The sequence below is a fragment of the Zophobas morio genome, unplaced genomic scaffold (assembly GCF_036711695.1).
Source record: "Zophobas morio isolate AGI-343-1 ecotype UQ-CSIRO unplaced genomic scaffold, CSIRO_AGI_Zmor_V1 ptg000021l, whole genome shotgun sequence".
NCBI classification, from domain to species: domain Eukaryota; kingdom Metazoa; phylum Arthropoda; class Insecta; order Coleoptera; family Tenebrionidae; genus Zophobas; species Zophobas morio.
Window position 1 is genome coordinate 15510617 of NW_026972126.1, and position 25812 is coordinate 15536428.

The 25812-nt window shown below is 31.6% G+C and overlaps 2 protein-coding genes across 4 annotated transcripts in view; one reads left to right on the forward strand and one right to left on the reverse strand.

Moving 5' to 3' along the window:
• Positions 1–1920: 1920 nt before the first annotated feature.
• On the reverse strand, positions 1921–15298 carry LOC135132887 (probable metabolite transport protein CsbC). Of its 2 annotated transcripts, none has more exons than XM_064061103.1 (3): positions 15236–15298; positions 3341–3577; positions 1921–3292 (listed from the first exon to the last, which is right to left on the reverse strand). In XM_064061103.1, exons 2-3 carry the CDS (start codon positions 3480–3482, stop codon positions 1989–1991), a joined length of 1446 nt encoding a protein of 481 aa, XP_063917173.1. In that variant the 5' UTR covers positions 3483–3577; positions 15236–15298; the 3' UTR covers positions 1921–1988. The 2 variants fall into 2 exon arrangements, with proteins under 2 accessions (XP_063917173.1, XP_063917172.1); XM_064061102.1 differs by lacking the exon at positions 15236–15298 and adding an exon at positions 7194–7293.
• A 9869-nt stretch (positions 15299–25167) lies between these two features.
• LOC135132885 (uncharacterized) overlaps positions 25168–25812 on the forward strand; it is a 110919-nt gene continuing 110274 nt past the window's right edge. The window contains exon 1 of one of the 2 annotated variants that reach the window (XM_064061097.1): positions 25168–25453. The gene's annotated coding sequence lies outside the window, so the exon portion shown is untranslated. The remainder of the gene's footprint in view (positions 25454–25812) is intronic. The other variant, XM_064061101.1, reaches the window with a different exon arrangement.

The following is a 25812-nucleotide window of genomic DNA, read 5'->3' on the forward strand; positions in this document are numbered from 1 at the left end:
TATTTAACGATTTCTTTTTTGTGATTGAATTTTTTTTCTCTTTCAAATTCAAATTACTCAAATGTGATTATGCGCCGGTTTTAATTAATTTCAGCGCGAAAATTTTGATTTAAATTCGGTCACCACATTATTTTATTCAAATTTTGCTGTTATTTATTTGTTTCTAAATATAATATCCACTAGAACGGGATGACTGTCATAATTAACATAAAAATTTGTCGTTATTTGCGATATATAGCGAGCTGAATGAATTATTGGTTGCCTACATACACATGTATTTATAGCTGACACTTGTGACGGCTAGTTACCATTATCAATCGTCGCAACGAGGCGGCAAAGTTTCGCAAATTTCAAAGGCAACTAGATGTACGATGTTTTATAACCGCCTTGTGTACAGTTTTACAAATATTTATTTTACATGAGTCTGATTGGTGGTAAAGAACAAGGAGTTATATTTTGTAAACAATTTAGTAAATGACTTAGTAATGCAATTATCCCTGCGACACCAGAAATACATCCAGCCTAACCAGAGATGACAATGGATTATTTGTACAAAGAAACAACTTTTTTTAAAAAGTGTTATAAGTACATATAATTATTTAATACTTAAAAACGTACAAATAAAACACCTTGTAGTTTTGTAAAAGCAATGAACTGCACCAGTTTTTTTGATATTTCGGTTCAACGAATATAATTAGCGCAAGACCCATTAATTAGCGATTTCCTAGTCTGAAATATTGTTAAAACTTTCAACGAATTCGCCAACATGTGTTAATCTTGTTTTATTGTTTGTAAATCCACAGTTCATGTTTGTATAATTTAATAGCAATAATGGAAATGTTTCTGTAAGACACGTGGCAGGAAATCTACTTATTCAGTCTCTGCTTATTTTTTTTTTGTAAAGACATGCCTAAAGTTCTGCATGGTTTTACTTTAGTTATGTTTAAACTAGTCTTAAAAACCCATCCATTTTGAAGAAAAGGCGCTTGAAAATTATTATCATTAGGTAATGTAAGCTTTAATATTTTCTTACAACTTGAATTTGAACATTTATTCTCCGAAAACGTGGTAGAGCGTATGCAGCAATTTTTTTGGTCATAGAAATGTGGTATTAAAGTAAATTCATCGGGGAAGGAAACTTAAATTCCACCATCGTTACATCATTCACTGTAGCTCCATCGTAAAAACTAAACTACTTGAGCATTTTTTGTGTGTTTTGTAACGATTTGATTGCATTTTGGACAGATTTTTTGTAAAAACAAACTTGAAATTTTTCACAGGTTTTAAAGTTTGATGCACATTTCTTAATTTTACAGGAGATTTGAGTTACCACAATAATAAATATGTAACAAAAATCGTAATTTAAAAATTAATTATATTAGATACCAGTTTTTTCAAATTTTCTGCTGTTTTCTTATTTATATGTTGAAACAAAATTCGGTTTTGAATGGAAATTTTCCAAACGAATTTCATAAGTTATTACTGACAGATGCTCCACCTATCCATGAAGTGTTAAATACCTCAAAATCTTTTTACAGTGCTCTGTAATAGCTTGAGTACTTAGAAACCAGATGTCGCTTTGTTTGACACATCAAACAGTAGCTACTAAAATAGCAGTAAACTGACTAATCTTAGCAATGCATACAGACTTATCAGCACATCTGCACAGTGAAAAGTGCAACGAACTCATCACTTTATTACAATTGTGTCACCGGGATCACCCTGTTGGAAAATTCTTCGGCTTCTGTAATTCCCTCGACCACCAAATGATCAAGTGTTTAAAAGAAGAAAGACTAGCCCGAAGACAGAGAAATATAGAAAAGTCCAAAGAAACGAAAGCTAAACTGCGGAAGCTACTAAGAGAGGATACAGATTAGTGATTAGTTTGCCAAGCACTTAGTGAGTGACAATAAAACTCAATTAAAAAACTAAATATTTATTGTTTGTATAATTATGTAAGAACAAACCGACAAATAAAGATTTGAGACTTAAGTTAAGACTTCACGTATTTTGGTAGACTTGTGGTTATTTGGCACGAAAATTATCACAAAAACGATTGAAAAGGTGCTAATCGCTAGGAACAGGCAAAACGGGGCGAAGAGACCTATCCGGTCGAACATGACTTGGAAAATTTTGGTTATAGTTAGGGCTAGCATTGAGTGGAACATGACGAAGAACTGCACCACCACTTTTTTCGCTTCTTTGGGGAATAACTGCGGAATTAGACTAAAAGGAACGCTCCCTAGACCTATAGTGTGAACTACAATGAAAAGTAGCATAACCACTAAGGAAGTAAAGTTCCAAAATTTTTCGTTGGCGTTCTCGACAAGTACTATTATTTGGACTACGATGAGCAACGACACTCCCACGCTAGAAAACAACAACACGTGTTTCTTATTGTGGTTAGGAACACAGAAAATCCCGTACACATTTGCCAGAAAAAACGCAAATATGTAGACTAAAGCGCATAGTTCAGGACGGGGACACCCACAACTCGCAAAAATCATTTGAGTGTAAACTAAGGTAGCGGGAGCCCCTGAGAACTGTTGAAAGAATACTGCAACAGCAAAAATGAGCAAATTTTTACGCAGACTAGACTTTTTTAATACGTCACAATAACTTAAATCTGTGTCTACGGTATTAGCCTTCTTCTTGATTTTGATCAGCTCGTCATCCGGGTTCAGATGCGGACTCAAAAACGATATTAGTTTATGAGCTTCTTTAATTTTGCCGCTCTTGACTAACTCTCGCGGCGGTACGGGAAGAAAAATCGTCAGGAACAACACTAGCACAGAAATAATCGAGGCAATAATACTGAATTGTCTAAAATCTACAAAGGGCCCGAAAGCGAATGCCAAAATGAGCCCGGCAAAAACGTACAGATTGATTTGTTTGGTTAAGAACACGGATAGGGAGTCTTGACAGACCTCACCAATGTAATACTTCAACTGACCCGTGCCAAAACCATTCCCCGCTCCGACTAAAAAGCGGCTTCCTAGTAAGTAAAAGATGTCTCTTGATTGCCACATCATGATCCAACCAATCGTCATCAAAGTGGCCCCCACGAGGACACCATATTTAGCCCCGAGACGTTTGAAGGACGAAAAAGGTGTCGCAGCGGTGTTACCCACCATCAGAAATCCAGCAACCATTGCAGATTGGTCCATGGTGATCCGGATAAGCGCTATGGGGTCTGTCGTCGACTCCCCTTCGTCCACTGGTTTGGTCAACGTAGGGTAGTTCGGCGACGGCCAGCCCAACATAATCCCAAACGGCAAACACATCAACGTCGCTAAAACACAAAAATGATTGCTTGCGCTGTCGTAAATTGACCTCTTACCGCATACTGAAGGAACGATTTGCCACACTTTTCTTCGAAATTTCGACGGCGGTTTCGCCCCCATCTCGCCCTTGGTCTCGAAGACGTAGGTGTAACCTTCTTCGCTCAGCTTCATCTCCAGTTGTCTTTTATTAGCTTCCATTGTTTTGTTAATGATACGGTTGCGGAGGGCCCACTTAAGTTAATATTTTATTTTTCTTAATTACTTTTTTAATCCTTTTACCGCACCATCGGTTTCTAAAATAAATACGATGTGTTGGTTTAGCGCTCGCGAAAGCAGTGGTATGTGAAATACTGGTTTCAAGCAGCGGTCTCAATAGAGTCCAATAATTATTGTTTCGTTACATGCGCCTATTTATTAGCGTTGTCCTTCAGAGAACAATTGTTTATTACTGATAAATTTTAATAAAACCCGTCACACGGTTCAAGATGTTATGGAGGCGAAAAAATCGGGCTTCAATCATTGATGCGCAGACGAGATTTTCTACTCTGATTTAAGTTTTATGAGGTGTTGTAAAAGTTTGCGTCAGAGGTAAATACGAACGATGAAATTAAAAAAATTCTTGTTTATAAAAGGCTTTGAAAAGGTGTTCTGCGAAATATAAAATACGATGTTGGCTGTAGCCTGGAACATCAACATGCTTTCTATGTGCATTGTTAGTTGATTGCGAACTTCAAACATTGATAATTTTCTAAATTTAACTAAGCCGAAATAAGTTTTCTAATTTTTGGATTTATTTTTAGTACTTGAACAATGGTGTAATAAATTTCTTCCATTGACGTAACGATGTTTATTTCCATGTAAATTTAAGTGTTACTACTGTCATTGACAAGAGTGTGACATTATAAACAACCTATATCTTTATCGTCAAATTCGGACACATATCAAGGACACGTAATGATTTCTTAAAAAACATAGTATGAAGCAACCAAACTAAAAAACAATTTTAAATGATTACTTTTGAATGAATTTGGGTCCACAATTAATACAATTTTCGTCTACTCAAATACCTGTTTTTTCTTCACCACGTACAACCAGTAAAGGAAATTTTGTAAATACCGCGCCACAGGGACACAAAATGGAGGAATTTTGAATGCACATTTTAGCTAAGTTAGATAATTTGTTACTGTTAAAACAAACATCACAAAATTCGTCACCAAATTTAAAAATATCACAAAGATTGCATTTAAGAGTCCTCAAATGACATAAAATAATGACAGATTAATTCGATGACTGATCGATGGATTTTGCAACGTAAGAATGAATTTGTTTTGATCAGAGATGAACTTAATTGTTTAGATATTCAAGATTAAATTAAAACCCAAAATGATGGTGCACATATCAATATCATTATAGAGATGAACTTAATTGCTTAGATATTCAAGATTAAATTATAACTTAATGTGCACGTATCAAGATCATTATGATTCATTCATTATCCTTGAAGTGTTTACTCTTTAAATTCACAGGACCTCAAGCTATGCAGGTAGTCATAAAGAACTATGTACAGATCAATTGTATTTTTTTTCCTTCTAGAAAAATGTGAACAATTTAAGTGTCCAGTTACAATTAAATTAAGATCTGGATGTTTATGAGAAATTAACGACGGACCGCTAAGTACTAACGTACTTAAGTAGCCACTACTTATCCCAGTGATCGAAACCTTTACTTGACCTTGTAAATCTAAGCTATACATGAATTTTGACAAAAATAAGCATTAAATGTGCATGCAACTAATTACTCACACGTAATTTATTGAATCGACCTTGTATAAAACTATTTGCGATTAAATTCTTTTCAATATTTTCAATCACGTAATGTCAATGTGTGTTAAAAAACATTTTTTAAACGCCGATGGATATATTTGGTCCTTATTTTAATGTGGCAATAAGTTCACTTTACTTTTAATATCACTAAGCGTGCAAATTTATTTTAAACGCGACTTTTATCAGCCGATTAGGTCTAGTTGTGTACGTTAGCAAAATCTTGAAAATATAGCCTAAAATTCAGAAAGAACCGAAACTAGTAAGCACCATATAGAAAATTAAATGCTGTTTTACTTCACATTATTTCATCAAAGCATTTAATAATCCGGAAAAACAAATCATTAAAACGTGTTTACATATTAGCAGTTATTCAATAATTGTTACATAAACCGACGAAATAAATTGGAAAGCGCTACAGTGACACACGAAATTTTTATATTTTATGAAAAATTTGATATTATACAGCCTGTATTTTTTGATTTTTGAACCGGTTCCAGTAATGCGATTTAAAAAAAAAATAAGAAAGTTGTAGCCAATTTCAGGCAAGTTTGAACAAAAATAGAGAAATAAAAAATTTATCGTTGTAGGTTTTCCGTCAAACAAAAAAAGTGTGACATTTATATTTTTATTTTTTCCACTGTCCAGATAATAAGGAAATATTGGCACCATTCTCGAGAAGAAAAATAATTATTTAGTTCTGTTTAATAAATTTTTGGATAATGGAAAAAAACGAGTGACTAATTGTGACGTAACGTTTTAAACACTGCCTGAAGTGGAATTTAGTTAACTATTTATTTACATATTAATCACGAACTAAAAAATTAACAAAATACTCACGTTTTTCCCCAAATGGAAATACAAAAATAGCCAAAATATTTTAAATTCAAACAAACTACAAACTTGCCACTCAAGTAATTAGTAAATTGATTATAGTGGCTGCTAACAGCAGACGTTTTATTTATTTGGGCATGCTTTGCGAAACGCCGCCATTCGTTCAAGTTCGCTTCTTATTCATCTTGTTGCCTTTTCTAATACAAAAATGGTAGACATCGTGAATTACATTACATAACAAGAAAGGAAATTAATTATGGTTGTTGCTATTACGTAGGTCATAAAATAGCAGAAACACGTGTTATTAAACGAAAAAATGGCAGAGAGCTTTTTATTTTCGATTTGGCTAATTAACGCGAAATCGGAATTATTTAGAGCAATTATTCTGGTGTCACCGTACTCTCAGCAACTTGTGTTGCACCTATAAAACAATATAAAATCCACATGATGATTTATAACACGTTTTTCATTTTTCTTAATTTTATGTAGGAACGGATATCAGGAATTTCTTAATTTTGTTCTACTAAAAGTTGTCAATATTTTGTTAACTGTAACCCGTGAGTGGTCATCCCCACGTGAAGGAAAGTGCGAACCACGAGACTTTGACATCACCAACTCAAATAAAATCACGTGGTGATTTTCGATGTCACCTTAATGAAAGTAGAGTAAATAGCGACACGGAAAATGTGACATATACACAGTGATGAAAAATCTCAAGCGAGATTTTCGTCAAAACAAACAATAAGTTTAAGTGCTAACACATTTACAGGAGCTGTTTATTTATACAGAGTGCATTAACAAATTCTGGTGTTTGTAGTTGCAAATTTGGTCAAATTTAACAAAGTCGGAGTTATACTTACAAGAGCTGTGGCCACTCTTTGCGGTTGTTGACAGGACAAAATAAATCAAATTCGTGCCTGGACCCCTTTGTTTGATTAAGGATATACCAGCAACCTGCCATAATTAATCTAACCTGTGTTGTTAATTTAATATTATTTACGTACAAAACGATAATTTTCTGTTACAATATGCTAAAACGCCAACAAATTTCATGTTACTGGAGTTCTGGAATAATTAGCGACGTGATTGATAAGAGTTTTGCGTCCTGTCAGGAACAAAAACAAGATAACCGCGGATTGAGGCACGTGTTCAATAAATTGTTATAAGAAATAGGGCTATTTTATTAATGGGATACCGGAAAATCGGAGCTTTAACAGCTGAGAAATAAATGGGAGCTTTGATACATGCTTTTTACCTATTTTGTTGTACATTTTCGATTATGCCTTTGTCACTCCGCACTTGACTCCGAACATTCACCTTTTCTTTTAACAATGTCTGTGTTCTACGTCTACGTAAAGGTAACTTCAACTACAGCAAACCAGAGGAATAGTTGAAGCAACAGGTTTTAATTCAGTGCGCGCAGATGTTGTGGAAATGTTCCCAAATTTTTTACCAGGTACAAGATTATTGAGGTGGATAAAGTCACGGTTGTATAATATCTGATGTATGATACATTGTATTATTAAAAAAAAGAATTTTAAAAAAAACTGTTGGGGTATTATAAGATAATAAAAGTTTACACGCCAAAATCACCTTGAACTTTTGTCAGTTTTCCAGAAATCATTATTACACGAATAATTTTTTGTGTAATCCTTGTGTAATTATGGGAATGAAAAAATTCGTACAAATCAACTTTGTTAACAAACACGTAGGTATACTGGGTGCAGCACAACAAATTATAGGGTAAATGTGTACAAGAGTACGCACTTAGTGTAAAACTGTCAACAACTTTTTAATTTTTTTGGATAGACAAATTTTATGATATGGGTTCGTTATATACATGTTCAGAGATCAGATATATTTAATTATACGTCCCAAGATCACTATATTTTAAGAGTAATTTCAATTTTTGTTAAGATGTGTAAATGCGCACTCTTAGACAGTTCATTGCACAATAGTGCGCATTTGAACGCTTATGAGCGTGCATTACATTTTATGAAAAAATATTTGTTTCTAAGGTGAAAATAAATGGGAATAAGTGACTACAGACTCCACATAAAATGGGAGACCTATTTCTTCGTACTCTAGCGGCCTTGAAAATTCGAGAAAACGTAAAAATAGAGAGTCGGTCGACGGTTTCGATTACAACACGCTCAGGAAGTAAAAATAAAAAAAAATCACCATAACCACCACCACACAACTTGAGAAGCAGTACAAAGTAGTAGAGTTAAATAATTCATTATCGTATGATATGTATCTCCAAGACTATTAGCCTACGTATTGCAAGCAATGCGCACTCTTATACAATACCTCGCTGCGCACTCTTATACAATACCTCGCTGCGCACTCTTGTACATTTGTACATAACCTAATGTTTTCAACGTTAAAAGCTTTTGATGGACAGAAAGTGTAAAACTGTTAGTGTATAACGACACCTTAAAAGTTACAACTAATGAAAATTATTACTGTAAAATAAAAGAACTGGTACGTACCTTACAAAAAACTAAAACTATGAGCGGTAAAAATTACATCCACACAACGTGTGAACATAAAATCGTCAGTACGACCAAACTATAAACTATATTCAGGTCACTTTTGCACCTTTATCTCAGGTTTAGCATTAAATTCTGAATGGTATAACCTCATCTTACCCAGATGGCACTAATAAGCAGAAATCATCAGTGCGTACTCTTATACATATTCGCACTCTTGTACACATTTACCCTATATTTTTTTATGATTTTTTGTCAGGTTGGCAACAAATTTATGGTACATTTAATGTCATGTTGAAATTTTGGGCATCAGTACAGTGACGGACATCTTCTGGAGGATGTTAGTACTATTAAATAACTATTTATCATTCATAAATAAAGGGCATATCACCCTGTATATTTCAAACGTAATTTACATAACAAAAAAATTGACAAAAATCAGCTTTTGGTTTTTTCAATTTCTAATTATTGAACTTTTGAATATTTCAGTTTTACGATTTTGTCGTTTTTTGTTTTTCAATTTTTGTATTTAAATAAAATTTATAATTAAATTGAGGGTACATGTATTAATTCACTTCGACAATGGTAACAACGCACATCGGTTTTTGATTTTTCAATTTTAACTTTTTCAAAATTTTGATGTATCAACTTTTCATTTTAATTTACAATTTTTCGATTTTACAGATAGTTGGATTTGTAAATTTGTAGATCGTTTATTCAGTTTTTGGACTTTTTGGATTTTTCAGTTTCTCAAGTTTTAATACAAACTTATTTCGATTTTCAAATTTTCCATTTGTGAATTTTTGTTTCTACAGTTTTCCGATTTTGTTTTCTAGTTTTCAATCTTTAATTTTTCAATTTTACAATTTTTGACATTTTTTATACTTTGATTTTGAAATTTTCCGGTCTCCCAGATTTTTGATTTGCAATTTTTCGACATTTCAATTTTGCACTTCTCAGTTTTTCAATTTGTAGACATTTTAAATTTTCCTTATTTTAGTTAATCGAGATTTCAATTTTTAATTCAAAAAGAACAAATTTACTAAAACTGAAATCTTCACGATTTTGCGGTTTTTGGATTTTTCAATTTTTATATTTAAATTTTTTTTAACCAATTAATTTTTAATTACCTTCACCGCGTTTATTTATATTGTGTTGACTGAGCATTTTTTTAATAAATAGCACCCATTTTCGAGTTTTTAAAAATTCTTTAGTTTTCCGATTTTGCAATTTCCCGATATTCCGATTTTTGCTAATTTTACAATTTTTCAAAGTTGCTATTTATCAACTCATGAATTTTTCAATTTTTTGAATTATAATTATTCAATTTTACAGTTTTTCGGTTTTACAGTCTTTCCAGTTTTCAATTTTTCGTTCCTTCAGTTTTTCGATCTCCAATTTTTCGCTTCTTTGATTTTTCAATTTGTAGATATTTTAATTTTCCTTTATTTGAATTAAACGATAGTTCAAATTTTCATGTCTTCAATTTTTTTATTTTTCAAATTTTAGCTTCTAAATAATCAAGTTCTCATTTTTGAATTTTTTAAATTTTGGACAAAAAGAACAAGTTTATTCTAACTGAAATTTTGAAAAATTGCAACGCAGGATTTTTGTTCGTGTTGCTCTTATATTTCGACGTTTTTTCGAAAAATGGAAACAGCCGAAATAAAAAATCGAACAACTGAAAAAAGAAAAAATAAATTATCGAAAAATCAAGAAATCTAAAAATAATAACAGAAAGAAGTGAAAGAACCAATCTAAAAGGTAAAGCCATGAAATATTAATAGAACTAAAAATTCAAAAGTGTAAAATATAAAAATCAAAAAATTTAAAATGGAATTACGGGAATGAAAAATTAAAAATCGAAAACTGAAAATTTCAAAAATGGGAAAAGCAAAATTTTAAATTTGAAATTTCAAAAAACTCCAGAAATTGAAAGACCAAAAAATTTTAAAATAGAAAAATTGTGGAATCTAGAAATTGCAAATCTCAAAGGTGAAGCAACGAAAAACTAAAAATTCGAAAAATTAAACTGCAAACTCAAAAAATTGCAAATCAAAATATTGGAGAAAGGAAAAATTAAAAATCGAGACACGAAAAATTCGGAACACTGAAAAAACAAAAAAAGTAAAAATTCAGTCAAAGTTGAAAACTCAGAAAGTTGCTAATCGAAAAATAGGTTTTGTAATAATTTTCCACATTTATTTTTAAAATATTAGGAAACAAATTGTCCAGAAATATATCGGTCAAAAATAATAAAAATAATAATACAGTACAAATTCATTGCTGCTGTTGAAATTTTGGGCATCAATTCAATAGCTGTCATCTTCTGGAGATTGTTAGTAATATTAAATATTTATCAACAAAATTATGACTGCATTTGTTAGTTCGATCGAAATCAAATTTTCAGATTTTTTTAATGGCAACTCGTATACCTAAGTATAACAAATGTGGACACATAATTCATAAATAAAGGACATATCACACTGTATATTTCAAACATAATTTATTTAACAAAAAAAAATGAGATGATCCCAGGGGCGGCTTGTGAGTTGACAAGTAGATGAGGCATTAATTTTTTTTTAATTTTTGATTTTTCAATTTGTCGTTTTTCAATTTTTGAGTATTGAACTTTTGAATTTTTCAATTTACGATTCTGCCGTTTTTAGTTTTTCAATTTTTATATTCAAATAAAATTTATGATTAAATTGAGGGTACATGTATTAATTAATTTGTTTAATTTTCCTTATTTTAGTTAATCAAGATTTCAATTTTTAATTAAAAAAGAACAAATTTACTAAAACTGAAATCTTCACGATTCTACAGTTTTTGGATTTTTCAAATTTTATATCTAAATTTTTGTTAACTAATTAATTTTTAATTTCCTTCACCGCGTTTATTTATATTGTGTTGACTCAGCATTTTTTTAATAAGTAACACCCATTTTTGAGTTTTTAAAAATCTTTTACTTTTCCGATTTTGCAATTTTTCGATATTCCGATTTTTGCTAAATTTTACAATTTTTCAGAGTTGCTATTTATCAACTCATGAATTTTTCAATTTTTTGAATTATGATTATTCAATTTTATAGCGTTTCGGTTTTACAGTCTTTCTAGTTTTCAATTTTTCGTTCTTTCAGTTTTTCGATGTCCAATTTTTCGTTTCTTTGATTTTTCAATTTGTAGATATTTTAATTTTCCTTTGTTTGAATTAAACGATAATTCAATTTTCATGTCTTCAATTTTTTGATTAGCTTCTAAATAATCAAGTTCTCATTTTTGGGTTTCTTAAGTTTTGGACAAAAAGAACACGTTCATTCAAACTGAAATTTGGAAAAATTGCAACGCAGGATTTTTTGTTGTGTTGCTCTTGTGTTTAGACGTTTTTTCGAAAAATGGAAACAGCCAAAATAAAAAATCAAAAAATTGGAAATCTAACAACTGAAAAAAGAAATTATCGAATAATTAAGAAATCTAAAAATAATAATAGAAAGAACCGTTGTAAAAGGTGAAGCCACGAAATATTAAAAGAACTAAAAATTCAAAAGTGCAATATCTAAAAATTAAAAAATTTAAAATGGAAACTCAAAAAATTGCCGGAAAATTTTAAATTTCAAATTTCAGAAAAATTGTAACACGAGAAAGTAAAGAACCGAAAAATTTAAAAACAGAAAATTGTGGAATCTAGAAACTGCAAATCAAAATATTGGAGAAAGGAAAAATTAAAAATCGAGGAACGAAAAACTCGAAACACTGAAAAAACGAAAAAAGTAAAAATTCAGTCAAAGTTGAAAACTCAGAAATAAAATACATATTAGGAAAAAAATATCCAGAAATATATCGATCAAAAATAATAAAAATAATAATACACCGCAAATTCATTGCTGGGGCACCTGCCCCTGGATGATGCGATTCGGAAGGGATGAACAGAGGAATTTTGATTATCAATCTGCCATATTTGTGATAAGTTTAAAACGTATGAACAATTATTTTCGTAGTTTCTAAATTATTTTTGTAGGATTTTCTTGTAAAATTTGTATTTTACTCATTTTCAGCAGGATTTATTTAGCAAAATTTTGAGATGACGTCACCAACTTTTTCGTGGGGATAAATTATCAATTTTGAGACGTACAGCGTAATTCCCAAAAAGATTAAGTTTTACTGACTTAATCAATCAAATTATCATCGAATTATTCCCATCCTGTATAAACCATTAAAAAAAATCCGTTACTAAAACTACTAACACTTGCTAAGGTAAACTGATTTTGACAAATGATATATCCTTTAAGACAATAAAGGGCGGGTGGGCGGGGCTGGCACTTGCTACGATAAGAACGCCAGAGTTCAGATTCGTTAGCTTTTTTAACTATTTAAACATAGTTTAGCTAAACTTTATTTTTTTCGTAATAAGTATTTAGCTATTCATTACTAAACTTTGAAAAGCTCTGGCTTTTTCGTACTTTCCTTGAATAAATAATGAATTTTCCATTCTTCAAGAATTATTTACCCGAGGAGAGATGACGAAGAACAACCAAAATTGAAGCTTGAAATGAGAGAAATGGAAACAAAAATAAATTCAAATAATATCGACCCTACTGCTTTAGAAAATACTTTAACAATTGCACAACATCATTATAAAGATCAAGTGAATACTAACAAAAAAATTGTTTAACGTTCATATTTTTATATTACATTTTTAATAATTAAAATCACGAAAAGTCGTAGCTTTTCTTTACCCTTTAGTGTAAATAAATAGCTATTTTAGGATTTTGGCAAATGACATATCCTTTAAGAAAATAAAAGGCGGGTGGGCGGTGACATGTTTAACATTTTTCTTATAATTTAGTTATATGTAATTTAATTAGGCCAACTGACCAGATTAACACTTTCTGTGAAATTCAAAATTGTTACAATTTCAAAAATAAACTGTGTTTATATAAAAATTTTGATTTTTAATTTAATTTCGACTCTAGCTAGGCTTCAACATAACTGCAATTAAGCTATTTTTTTTTAATTACTAGAGTAAGTTTGACACTTGAATTGTCTGATATTTTTTCAAAATTTCGACGTTTCTATTTTTCAATAATGGTTCTTTAGTTATATGTAATTTAAATTTAGCCATCTGATATAATTAGCACATTTTGTAGGACTGAAAATTTTTACAGTTTTATTTGACAACCGGAATTTCAAAAATAAACTGCGTTTTTGCAAAAATTTTGACTTTTTATTTAATATCAATTCCAATAATTAAGTTATCTTTTCTAGTTGCTAGCGCAAGTTCGACACTTGAAATATCTAACAATTTTCTCATAATTTTGCACTTTCTATGAAATTCAAAATTGTTACAAATTAAAAAAAAATGCGTTTTTGTAAAAATTTTGACTTTTAATTTAATTTCGACTTCAGCTTAGACTTCAACGTAACTGTAATTAAGCTACTAGTTTCGGTTAGTAGTTTACTACACAATATTATTAGGATAAAAATAAAAATCTCGTTTAATTTCTTAAAAAAAAAAATTTCGCCGAGTTCTACATGATTGCAGGAATTTATTTAGCGTTGTCGCAGCTTTAATTCTGCGCAGATGTCAGATGTATCAGTTATAATTAATTAATGAATTAATTAGGATTAAGGTTATTATCACTTGTTTGTCCAGACACACTGCTCTTATTTGTTGACCTCATTTATCGTTTAACAAAACGTCTAGATAATCTAAAAAGCAGATTTTTACATTTTTCATATACGCTGGAGGGAATAAAAGTCTTTTCTCAACTGGTATGTCAAAAATAAAAATCAAAATGGATTCATAAACCACAAGTACAGTAATATGTTATTTTACTATACGCAATTCTTGTTGGGTATGATCATACAAATTTTGATTAGCTTTACCATCTACAAGATATTCGTAAAATACCATAAACTTGACTACACACAGAGACACAGATGACAGACGACAGGTAGACAGACAAACGGAAACGGGGCACCTATTTTTCATTCTCTAAATTTACGAAATATCGAGGAAACACAAAAATAACTAAAAATTTATTAAAAAGAAACTAAAATTTTCCAAACTTTAGGGTTTTACGTCAAAAAAAAGCATTCATTTATATTTCTGACGTACATTTTACATAAGTATTCGTAATAAAAACCCGCCACGAATTCGACAATAACACAAACAAGTACATAGTTACTTACTAGAAATGTGCTGTGTAAGGCTAATATATTATTAGCAAAATAACATGTGGTGAAATATTTCTGCGGTTGTGTTTACCAACAAATTACGTAGCGGCTATAAAAATTATATCTTAATCATATGAGCGATAACAACTTCACCATACTTACTAGAATAATTTTGCACATTTATGAATAATATCAATATATTTCCCACCGAACAACCGAACTAAACGGATTCGGTTTCACTCACTCCGTTTAATACAAAAATGGCTACTTCTATGTTGTCGTGCATTGAAAAAATTATGTAATAAATTTTACGTATCTTGCAAACAAAATACCTCCATAATAATTTATAGCACGAGTTGACGCTTTGTCTGTAACGAATAATAACACTCTTAGTACCTATTGTTGTTTCAAATAAAAAGGTGTGATTGGATCATTAAAACAATAATTGGACATTAAGCAGAAATACATTTTTATCTGGAGGAAGTTGGTGTGATTTTTATTAACAGTAATGTGATTATAATTGTCACGGTTTGATAAAACTATAAAACTGTGTTTACGGATGTCTTTGATTGAATTATTATTATTAAACAAAAAAATGTTGGTATGTTCAAAATACACAAAAATCTTACCTCAATAAAAAAAATTGAGACAGGATCAACTGAAGCGTGGAAGACGGTTATCTAACAACTTCAAGCACACTTTACTAATAGTTTATTAAGTAGGAAACATAATATATATAAAGTATAAACAAAAATGATAAAATCTGTTGATAATTATCTACCTACACCTGGTAAATCGTGTGTTGTTGAAGTGTGCTCTAATTACATAGCTTTATTGCACTCATAATGCATGATGAGCATTATTACCATAACTATTGTATTAAACAATTTTATTTAAAATTTATGTAGACACAAATATATAATTTGTATTGGTTATTATTTTTCACAATTTTGCACAAAAATTACTTAATTCATTCCGCATTTCCTCCCCCGTATCGTGTATTATCTTAAAACCCATATGAAATTTCCTGCTTGGGAAATAGAGAACATATCTAATTAAACCATTCCAATCTGATTTATGGATTATTAATCGCTTTAAAATTGATAATTGTTTTAAGTTTACCGAATCAATTACATGCTTTAACTTTTACGAGATTGCATCTGTGGAAACAATAAACAGTGGACCATGATCAGTGAAAAATTATCATGTAGTACTTACATCCCAACACAAAAAAATGTATGTACATCCTCCAAGTTGATACAAACACTTGAAATTAGAATTTACGTCGCAGAATTTTCAATATGTTTTATCGAGTACATGCCTTTGAATCTAGCGCATACTTCATTTTAGATTAGTAGGAACGCATACTTACACCATTATTAACAGCAAAATATGTTCAATGTTTGAATTCTACCTCCTCCGCAATAACTAAGACAAACATTACAATAAAATCATTTTACGAAAGTATAAGTCCACATTTTCTTGGCACAGATCGCTGACGTAAAAATAGTATCTCAAACCAGGTGGCTTTTCAATAAAGATTTATTTGATAGTGTTTTTCGAGAAAATTCATGCAGTAGATAAAGTACTACCAACATTACAAGCAGTGCTTAATGACGTCATCAACTTCCCGGAGGGGATGACTAAATCAGATTTATATTAATCGTTAAATCAAAGTGTCTCACCAAGATTGTGACAGAACTCCGGCTAGTTGTGAGAAAGATCTGGCTGAAGACACATCGATCACTCTATTTTGTAGGGACGCCAGGATTCATTCCGCCACTGATTTTCCCCTCAAGCTACCCCTAATGATTCATGCTCACGCTCCTCTCGTCTGGTTCATTAACCTTGGATTAGTAAACATGGCGTTGTCTGATGGTGCGGACGTAAATAAAACTGCAATCGATGAAACTAATTGTCCAGAGTGGTTTTTTTTGGTATGTTAATAAAATTAAAACTTGATTTATAAAAAAGTTAGATAACCCCTAATCCATAAAACCATAAACTACAGACCTTCGGTTGACGTATGACGGTCCTCAAACCGTGAACAAGAGCGGATTTGTTTATGACAGTGTGTCGGTCAAGATCGTGCGCATTGATAGAAACTCACCTGCTGCTCAACTTTATATACAGCTACGTAATTGACTTTCAACTTGATCTCAACATTTCATTCAATTTTTGATTTAGGTAAATGCAACCCTGAAATTGGCGTAAATTTCAAACAGGTTGTTCAAGCACTGTCCGCCTAAATGACACTAATAAATCGTAAAATTTTATTACTATACAAAATAGCAAATTATGACGGTATTATTTTATTTATTTAATTTTTTTATTTTTTTATTTTTGTATTTGTTAAAAATAACCACCAAAAATCCATATCAAACATACTTAAGTCACTTTGTAGCGATTTATAGAAGTTGTAAAACACATTTTTAGGGTTTATGAGCTCTAAATAATCTTCTTCTAAATAGTCAAATGAATCTCTATGACTTATTAGCGTATTACTTTCAGTGCAATAAAAGCGTTTTCACTCTAACAAACTTTTAAATTGTTTATGACGAGATCAGGGATACAATGGAAAGGATCATTACCGCTACAAACCAGTGGGCGATATTAGCCGAGTATTTTGAATAAGATAAGGTAAACAAATGCAATATTTTCGGCAGGACCAGAATGAAAACTAGGTATAAATGGTTCAGTCCACCACAATGGCTAAAACTATTATGTTACACTAACTTAAGTAACAGTCAAAATAAACATGTCATTAAATGTGAATTATTACTATTAGTCGGGAGAGAACTTTAAAATGTTAATATTTATCTATTCAAGGCAAGTAACTATTTAAACAACTGATAGAATTTGCACTACGTCTACCGTATTTGCATTTCCGGAAGGTATACCTGTAGAACCGGAAACAGGTATATGAACATAAGAAATCGGTCAGGATCGAGATCTGAAGGTTTTCAAGCGTTCAATGACACCATACAAGATTGACGAGATACATCATTGTTCAAGTAGGAAAAAATCACTTCCTGAAAACAACAAAATTTTCAATTTTTTAATTATCCTCTGTATTTTGTCGATTTCGCTTATTTTGTAAATTATTTCGTAGAGATAAAAAGAACAGTAAATTAGCCAATCTTGTATCTTTCGAATTGTTTCAGAGCATATCAAACTAGTTCTATTTATAAGAAGAAAAGTTGTACACTTCTTGGACCAAAATTATTTTCCATACTTTACACTTTTTTTTGATTAGCTTCCCCTTGGGATTCATACCAAAGGTTTATAGGTTCTTGTATATTTGAGTTTTAAGGCGTTTTATTATTTAATTATAGTTTTTCTTTCTTCTTTTTGTTTTTGATTTTTTTTTAATTCACAAATGTCCTTTGCTGTCTCAAGGAACGTATTTTGGAAATTGTTCCACACTGTGTCTAAACCTTCTTGTGTCGTCTTTCCTGTTGTAAATTTTTTTATCACTTCTTTGCTGTTTCTTCGTTCGTCTGTGTATTTTTTCAGATTTCACTGTTCTAGACATATTTTTTTTACTGTCCTCTTCTAATTCATTTTTGTTTTTTCTTGCCACCAGGAAGTTGTCGCTACAAATTTCTGGCCCTCTTCTCACTTTTATATCTATGATTTTATTTCTGTCACGTTTCTTTGTTAGAGTGAACTCAACTATCGATTTCTCTTTTCTCTTGTGGTACACAGAAATCCAGCATTTTTATATCATTGTTATTTCCAACTTTCTCTTCGTATTTTCCTACTACTGTAATCTCGTTTTCCCACTCTGCTGTTAAAATTTCCTGTTATATACAGGGTGATCAAAAAATGGCAGATAAGTTCGTTGTTAAGAAGGTTCTGATTTGTTTTGATGAACTACATGTCTCATAGACAGTTAAATAATTAGTTATTCATAATTTAATAATAATTTGCTGACAGATGTCATTTTTGACAATTTTTATCGGAATTTTAGACTGTCAATTAAATTCACATTAAAACATATCAGAATTACACACTTATGTGGCGAAGTTGATGATGGGGACAATGGACTAAATCCCTAGCCATAAATAAGAAAGTGGTCGGTTTCTTGCAGGGCCGTACTTTGTTATTCAACTCATATTGTCCGTCGTGGGGTAATAATGAAGTGATAATGTTTATGATCTTGTCATAAAAACCACTTTAAACTGGGAGTACAATACTTGCTAAGATAAAACTGATTTTGGCAATAACATACCCTCTAAGAAAAGAGAGGGTGGGTGGTCGGAGCAGGCGCGGATACAGGATTTCGTTTAGGGGGGGGGGGAAATTTCGAAAAATTCGAATTTCACACCGAATTTTCGAAAATATTGCTGGGTTACCATTAACATGCTATATTTTTGGAATCAGCATGTCGGGATATACATATCCCTGAATTTTTTCAGAATTTTTAGGAAATTTTTTCAAAAATGAAATGTTCCTCATGCAAATTTCGACCCATTTTCGACGACTTTCGAAATTTAACTACCTAAATACATTTTCTTGTAGATTTCGGGCCTCATTTCTTCGATAACTTCAACTTTTTTTCCAGAATTAGATTAATTAATTCAGTGCATTGAAATATGGTAATGTTTAAAAATTTCAAAATACTCCATACAACATATGTAGAAAGATCTTGCGTCATTTTTGCAAGTAGGTGCGTGTTTCCAAGTTCAGTTCAGATTGTAGAGTTTTTGTTCGGATTAAAGAAGCATCGACTTCAAATAGCCTGTGTTCGGATTACTGGATGTTGGCAAATGACATATTCTCTAACAAAAATGAAGGGCGAGTGGATGGGGCTGAAAGTGAAGGGTAGAGGGTATTTGGCAAAATCAGTCTATCTTGGCAAGTATTTTTCACTTTAGTAGAGTAAGATGCAGTGTTCCATTTGATTTGATTTGAAAAAAAAAATGAAATATCGATTATTGAAAATTATAATATTTTAGAATTTCAGATGAACATTCTATATAAGGCTTGTCCCAGAAAAAATTGTCGCATATTAATTTTGCGCCAAATTTTTAAAAAAAGAGATTTTAAAAATTTTATTGGCTAGTTGTGTTCAAAAATAACTAGAGAACATGTAACAATCAACATATTAACATTAACTATGATTCATCCAGAAATTACGCACTTTTCTTTTCACTCCCTCCATTAAGCGTTGTACATCATCATCACTTAATAGTTTTGATGTTTTTTTCCACTTTCCTTTAAAATCAGAAACTGATTTAGCATTTTTTTTTATGTTTTAATAATTTCTGCTTCATTCTGGACCAGTATCTTTCAATGGGGCGCAAATGGGGACAGTTGGGAGGATTCTCATTTTTCTCGATAATTACTTGCGATTTTTGTGAACCCTGGTAGCGTTCTACTAAAATAATAATATTAATAATAATAATAATAAGTTGTATATTACGCGTCAAAAACGAAACATACAGTATGTCCCCGGATTGAGTTCACAAGAGGAAAAAATCTGTATTTTCTATTTTACAAAAAAATTACATAGAAATAACATTTTTTGCTTAATTCAAAATGAATAAATCTGCAATTAAAACTTCAATATTCCTGGTCTGTACACTTAAAATTAATTTTTTCATATTTCTAAGTTCTTCGTTACTTTTAGTTTTTTTTTCGATTTTAAGGACACAGCCTGATATTAAAATTTTAATTGCAGATTTATTCGTTTTAAAATAAGCAAAAAATGTTATACCTACGTCATTTTTTTGTAAAATAGAAAATACAGTTTTTTTTCCTCTTGTGAACTCAATCCGGGGACATACTGTATAGTTGTATAGTTGAAAATAATGTTAGTATATGCCTATCAAAAATCCATACCATTTTATGCTTTTACTTTGTTTTTAATTTAGTGATTCACTCTGTATTAATTTGATAAATCAAGTTACAATAGACACGACAGTTGAGGAAAAACATTGACTATAAAATTCAAATTTAATGGCAAATGCCATCAGAGAAAATATTCTTGAAGAAATTTTGAGATCAAAACATATTGAGTGTTACATGAGACGTACTCCAGAAAAGCAAAGCTGAAAAAATATCGATATTTTAGTTTTTTCAAATAGAACACGCTATATTTTGCAACTACGTCTTACGCTTTACGTATTTTCACCATTTTTTTTTTTATGAAAAGTAGATCGTAAATGTATAAAAAAACTCGTTCGTTAATTTTCGAAAGTGTTTGAAAACTAGTAAAAAACTGTATATTGAAAAATTTGAGATTTTTAAAAAGTTACCTAAAAATCCACAAAAAATCTGGGGTATAGACCTCGATGAGCTGAATCCAAGAAACATACTTTGTTGCACAGAAAACATAAGAATTCAAATATTCTTTCACATTCTTTAAGAACCACACTAGAAGTACCAGGATTCTTGCAAACTTTTTCAATAGAAAAGAGTCTCCAAGAGTGTTTATCTTGTTCGTTTATCTTTACAAAAATATTTCAATACGAGTTTTTGTAAACCTTGACAGAGTTCTATTTAAAAAAAAACCAAAGTCAAAACTAAACACTCTTATGCAAATAATTTTGAGGGATGCTGTTCAAAGAACCAAATAATTTTAGGCTTTAACTTTTTTTTTTAAACCAAATTAGGTGACATTTGAGGAGAAAAGTTGGTTATAAAATTCAAATTCACATGCCATCCGAGAAAATATTCTTAAAGAAATTGGCGAAAAAATATTTACTTATAAAGAAATTCTGAGATAAAATCTTTGCTTTGCATTTGGTTTGTTTTCTGTTAATGGCGCCATCTGCTTTTGTTTATACATGTTTCAAAGAGGAAATTTGGAATTTGCGATTACGCTCCACCCCTCAGTCTGACAACGAATGGAAAATTCATCACGACTGAGATCCAGACGAAGGGGTGGAGTTTACCTTTGGCCTTTTTTTTTTCTTTCTAAATATAGTTTTCTTTGAGTAAAACCGTCACTGAAGAACACTGTTCACATAGTAATTCGTGTGGAAAAATACCGATTTTGCAATTAAGCTCCGCCTTCTCTGACTAACAACGAACAAAGAAAAATCGTCACAAATGAGATAGGGTGGGTGGTTGGGGCTTCTGTTTTGCATCTTTTTCTTCTTAATATACATAGTCTTCCCTTCACAACAAGAAACTGAAAACATGTATAAAATAGTAAATTTTATCCCCCACACTTGTCTACAAAATTTATCCTTTTATACATATTTCAGTTTCTTGTTGTGAAAAGAAAACTACGCACATATAGGTATGTACAAAAAAAACAAATTACTAAGCCCGCCCATCCGCCCTCATCTTAATTGTTATAACGTTTTTATTCGTTGCGAGCCGAAGGGCGGACTTTGTTGCTTATTTCTCTACAAGAAACTACCACCTGAAACATGTGTTTAAGTAACATGTTTTGAAAGCAAACTATATGTTAAGAAGAAAGGTCAAAAAATAAGCCCCACCCACCCGCCCCAATCTCAGTTGTGATGAACTTTTCATTCGTTGTCAGACCGCGGGGCGGAGCTTAATTGTAAAATCGATGTTTCCGGAAAAAAATTACCATTTTAAAGATTTTAAATATTATGTCGTGAAAAAATTGTTACGTTTATCCAAAAAAAGGTAAAATTTAAGCTCCAGCTACCCACCGCCATGTCAATTGTAATGATGTTATTCCTTGTGAAATTTTAAAAAATTGTTGTATTTCATATTGAAAATTTTCCAGGGAATTAAGACGAAAATAACTTCTGGAAATCAAAATATATAAAAAAAACTCTATAGTTAATTTTCAGAAGTCTTGAAAACAAGTACAAAATGTATGTTGAAAAAATTGAGATTTTAAAATGTTACTTACCTAAAAATCCACAAACAAATCTGAAATATACACCTCAATCAGCTGACTCCAAAAAATATACTCTTTTCCAAACAAAACATAAGTACTCCAAGATTCTTTCGCATTCTTTAAAAACCACACTAGGGGCTTCAAAATTCTTTCACATTCTTTAAGAACCACTTCTTCAATAGAACAGTCTCCAACAGTGTTTATCTTGTTTGTTTATCTCTCCAAAAATATTTCAATATGAGTGTGGAAAAATACGGATTTTGCAGTTAAGCTCTGCCTCCCCTGATTAACGACGAACAAATAAAAATCGTCACAATTGAGATAGGGTGGGTGGGTGGGGCTTCTATTTTTCATTTTTTATTCTTAACATACATAGCCTTTTCTTCACAACAAAAAACTGAAAACATGTATAAAATGGTAAATTTTATCTCGATATGTCTACAAATTTACCCTTTTATACATGTTTTCAGTTTCTTGCTGTGAAAAGAAAACTACGTACATTTATTAAAAAAGAGGCAAAATACAAAGCCCGCCCACCCGCCCTCATCTGAATTGTGATAACGTTTTTATTCGTTGTGAACCGAAGGGCGGAGTTTATTGCAAAATGCTTATTTCTTTACAAGAAAGTACCACGTGAAACATATTTTTAAGTAACAAAACTGCATATGTAAAGAAAAAAAAGTCAAAAAATAAGCCCCACCCACCCGCCCAAATCTCATTTGTGATGAATTTTTCATTCGTTGCCAGACCGAGAGGCGGAGCTTAATGGCAAAATCGATGTTTCCCGAAAAAAAAAACTATTTTAAACGTTTTCAATATATTGTCGTGAAAAGTTTGTTACGTTTATCCAGAAAAAAGGTAAATTTAAACTTCACCTACCCACCGTCAATTGTAATGCAGGGGCGGCTGGTGCCGGGGGGCACAAGAGCACGTGCCCCCCCAAAATTACAACGTCTACAAACACACTGGACATAGCAAAATAGTAATTTTCAATATTTAAAAAATTATCTGGAAATTTGTGTCATAATTATCAAAACTAATTTTTTTATCTCGCTCCACTTGTATAAAATGTATCAAAACTTACTTCCACTTGCATCTAAAGATATGCCTTGGATATATGATATGTTATTTCTGATGAAATGCTGATAAAAGCCGAGCACAGAGACCGAATGAACCGAATCATGACCGATTTAGATGTTTTGTTTACACCGGTGCAATGGAAAGTACACGTCGTGGCCGCTTGATATGCGCCTGATACAACTGGCTTGTGAGCCCAATGCCATCGTGCTCTGGAGGATTGAGTTACTACTGCGGGTTTTAATTTTCCTTCTGCGCGAATACGTATGATAAATATTCTTGGATAATCTTCTCGGTAATACAGACATTCGGAAACAACTGCACACCGCTTATATTAATAATATTCGGGCACATAACGCAAGGGTCGACAAAAATCGCCATATATTACGCCGATTGATAATGTGCATAAAATTTTGTGGAGTGTTTGGATTTGCTTTACGTGGACATGACGAAAGTAGGGAATCACAAAATCCAGATATATTTCGAGGTCTGATTGATTTTATGGCTGAATTCGACTTTATCAGATCATTTGAAAGAAGCAACGGTTTTTAAAGGAACGCCTAAAACTGTCCAAAATGAACTTTTAGATGCCATGAACACCGAAGGCAAAAAGGTATGTGGAGAAATCCTTTTTTATTTTTATTGAATATATTTTTGTATTTATTTCCGTCACACAATTTCGTCTATTAATTGGTAATGACAACCTGTTTTATTTCTTCATATTTAACTCATCAATCAAATTGTGTCCCCCCATTTCAAAAGGTCACCAGCCGCCACTGTTGTAATGACGTTATTCCTTGTGAATATTGAAATTCTAAAAAATTTCATATTGTAAATTGTGGAAAAATGGTGGCAATTTTCCAGGAAATTAAGACGAAAATAACTTCTGGAAATCAAAATGTATAAAAAAACTCTTTAGTTAATTTTCGGAAGTGTTTGAAAACTGGTAAAAAAATTATATTGAAAAAATTGAGATTTTTAAAAAGTTAACTAAAAATCCACAAAACAAAACATAAGGACGCAAAAGTTCTTTCACATTCTTTAAAAACCACACTAGGGGTTCCAAGATTGTTCCAAACTTTTTCAATGGATATAAGTATCTTGTTTGGTTATCTTCCCAAAAATATTTCAGCAAGAATGTTAAGAACACTGACGGAGTTCTGTTTAAAAAAAAACTAAGACAAAGCGAAACACCCTGTACAATCGGAATTATTTTGAATGGGCGCTTTTCAAAGGAAACAAACAATTTTTGGATTTATTTTTTTTTAATTTGCTAAACCAAGTTACGCCACATTTGAGGAAAAACGTTGGTTACTAAAGAAATTGGCGGGAAAAAATTCATAAATCAATTTTGAAACAAAATCTTCGATTTGTCATTTGTTAGTGACTCCATCTACACGGCTTGTGATTTACTATTCACGAAGTATTCTATTATAATCTGCAAAAACTCATAACTTAATTTCAAATTTGATATTTTATCAGCAATGCTTCAATAAAAAACTAAATTTAGTTAAAACACGACTTATTTCAGTTTAAGGTAGAATTCTTTAAATATTTAATAAACAGCATCGCTATTTTCCTTGTCATTATTACAGAAACTTCCATTATCACACCGCTACTTCCATACTTTCCCGCTAGATGTCTAATCGGCGATCAGTTGACAGCCGCCGAGACACCGAGACCACCAAGTAGGGTGTAGAAATAGAAAGAAACAGGTTTATTTTCAGGAAAATAAAGCTATGTTGAAAGGAATGCGGTGTCTTAGTGCCCCAATTTCAGCGCGAGACCGGCGAGCATGAAAAGTGCAGTGCGTGCCGGTGTGCTTTTCAAGTTATGTTTCACTTAGTTCGTTTGAAATAGTCGGTCTGGTTTGTTGCAAGTGTCATCAACAAAACACGGATTACATCAACACTACCAGCAAAACACAAACAATTTACAGGTAAGTCGACTCAACAATCAACCCCCGAAACCCTCGTGTGAATCGATAGCGATTTTGTGGCGCTATTTTGGATGACATCTCTGTGTCTTTGTTGCCCAGAATAAGGTTAGCTTTGGGGGTGTGGATCGGTGGGTGCTTGTGGGTCAGATGATTATGGGTCATTAAAACGGGTTGCAATCACGCTCCACTACCTTTGGTTGTCTGTCGGTTTACTTAACGGGAACGCTAATCACTGTCGGGAACGGAATTGTTGCTACATCGCTGTTCGAGTTGAAACGATACCAAAATGCACGTGTTATTTTTAAAAATTCCATGTACGAAAATAAAACGAGATAGTCGTTGAGCGATTCTGATATTAA

What these genes read in the sequence shown, in the direction of transcription:
- LOC135132887 (XM_064061103.1), bottom strand. Translation starts at nt 3,482, where the DNA reads ATGGAAGCTAATAAAAGACAACTGGAGATGAAGCTGAGCGAAGAAGGT. An exon ending in AATCGTTCCTTCAGTATGCG is followed by an intron (nt 3,293 to 3,340) that starts GTAAGAGGTCAA and finishes TTTGTGTTTTAG; the next exon opens with CGACGTTGATGTGTTTGCCG.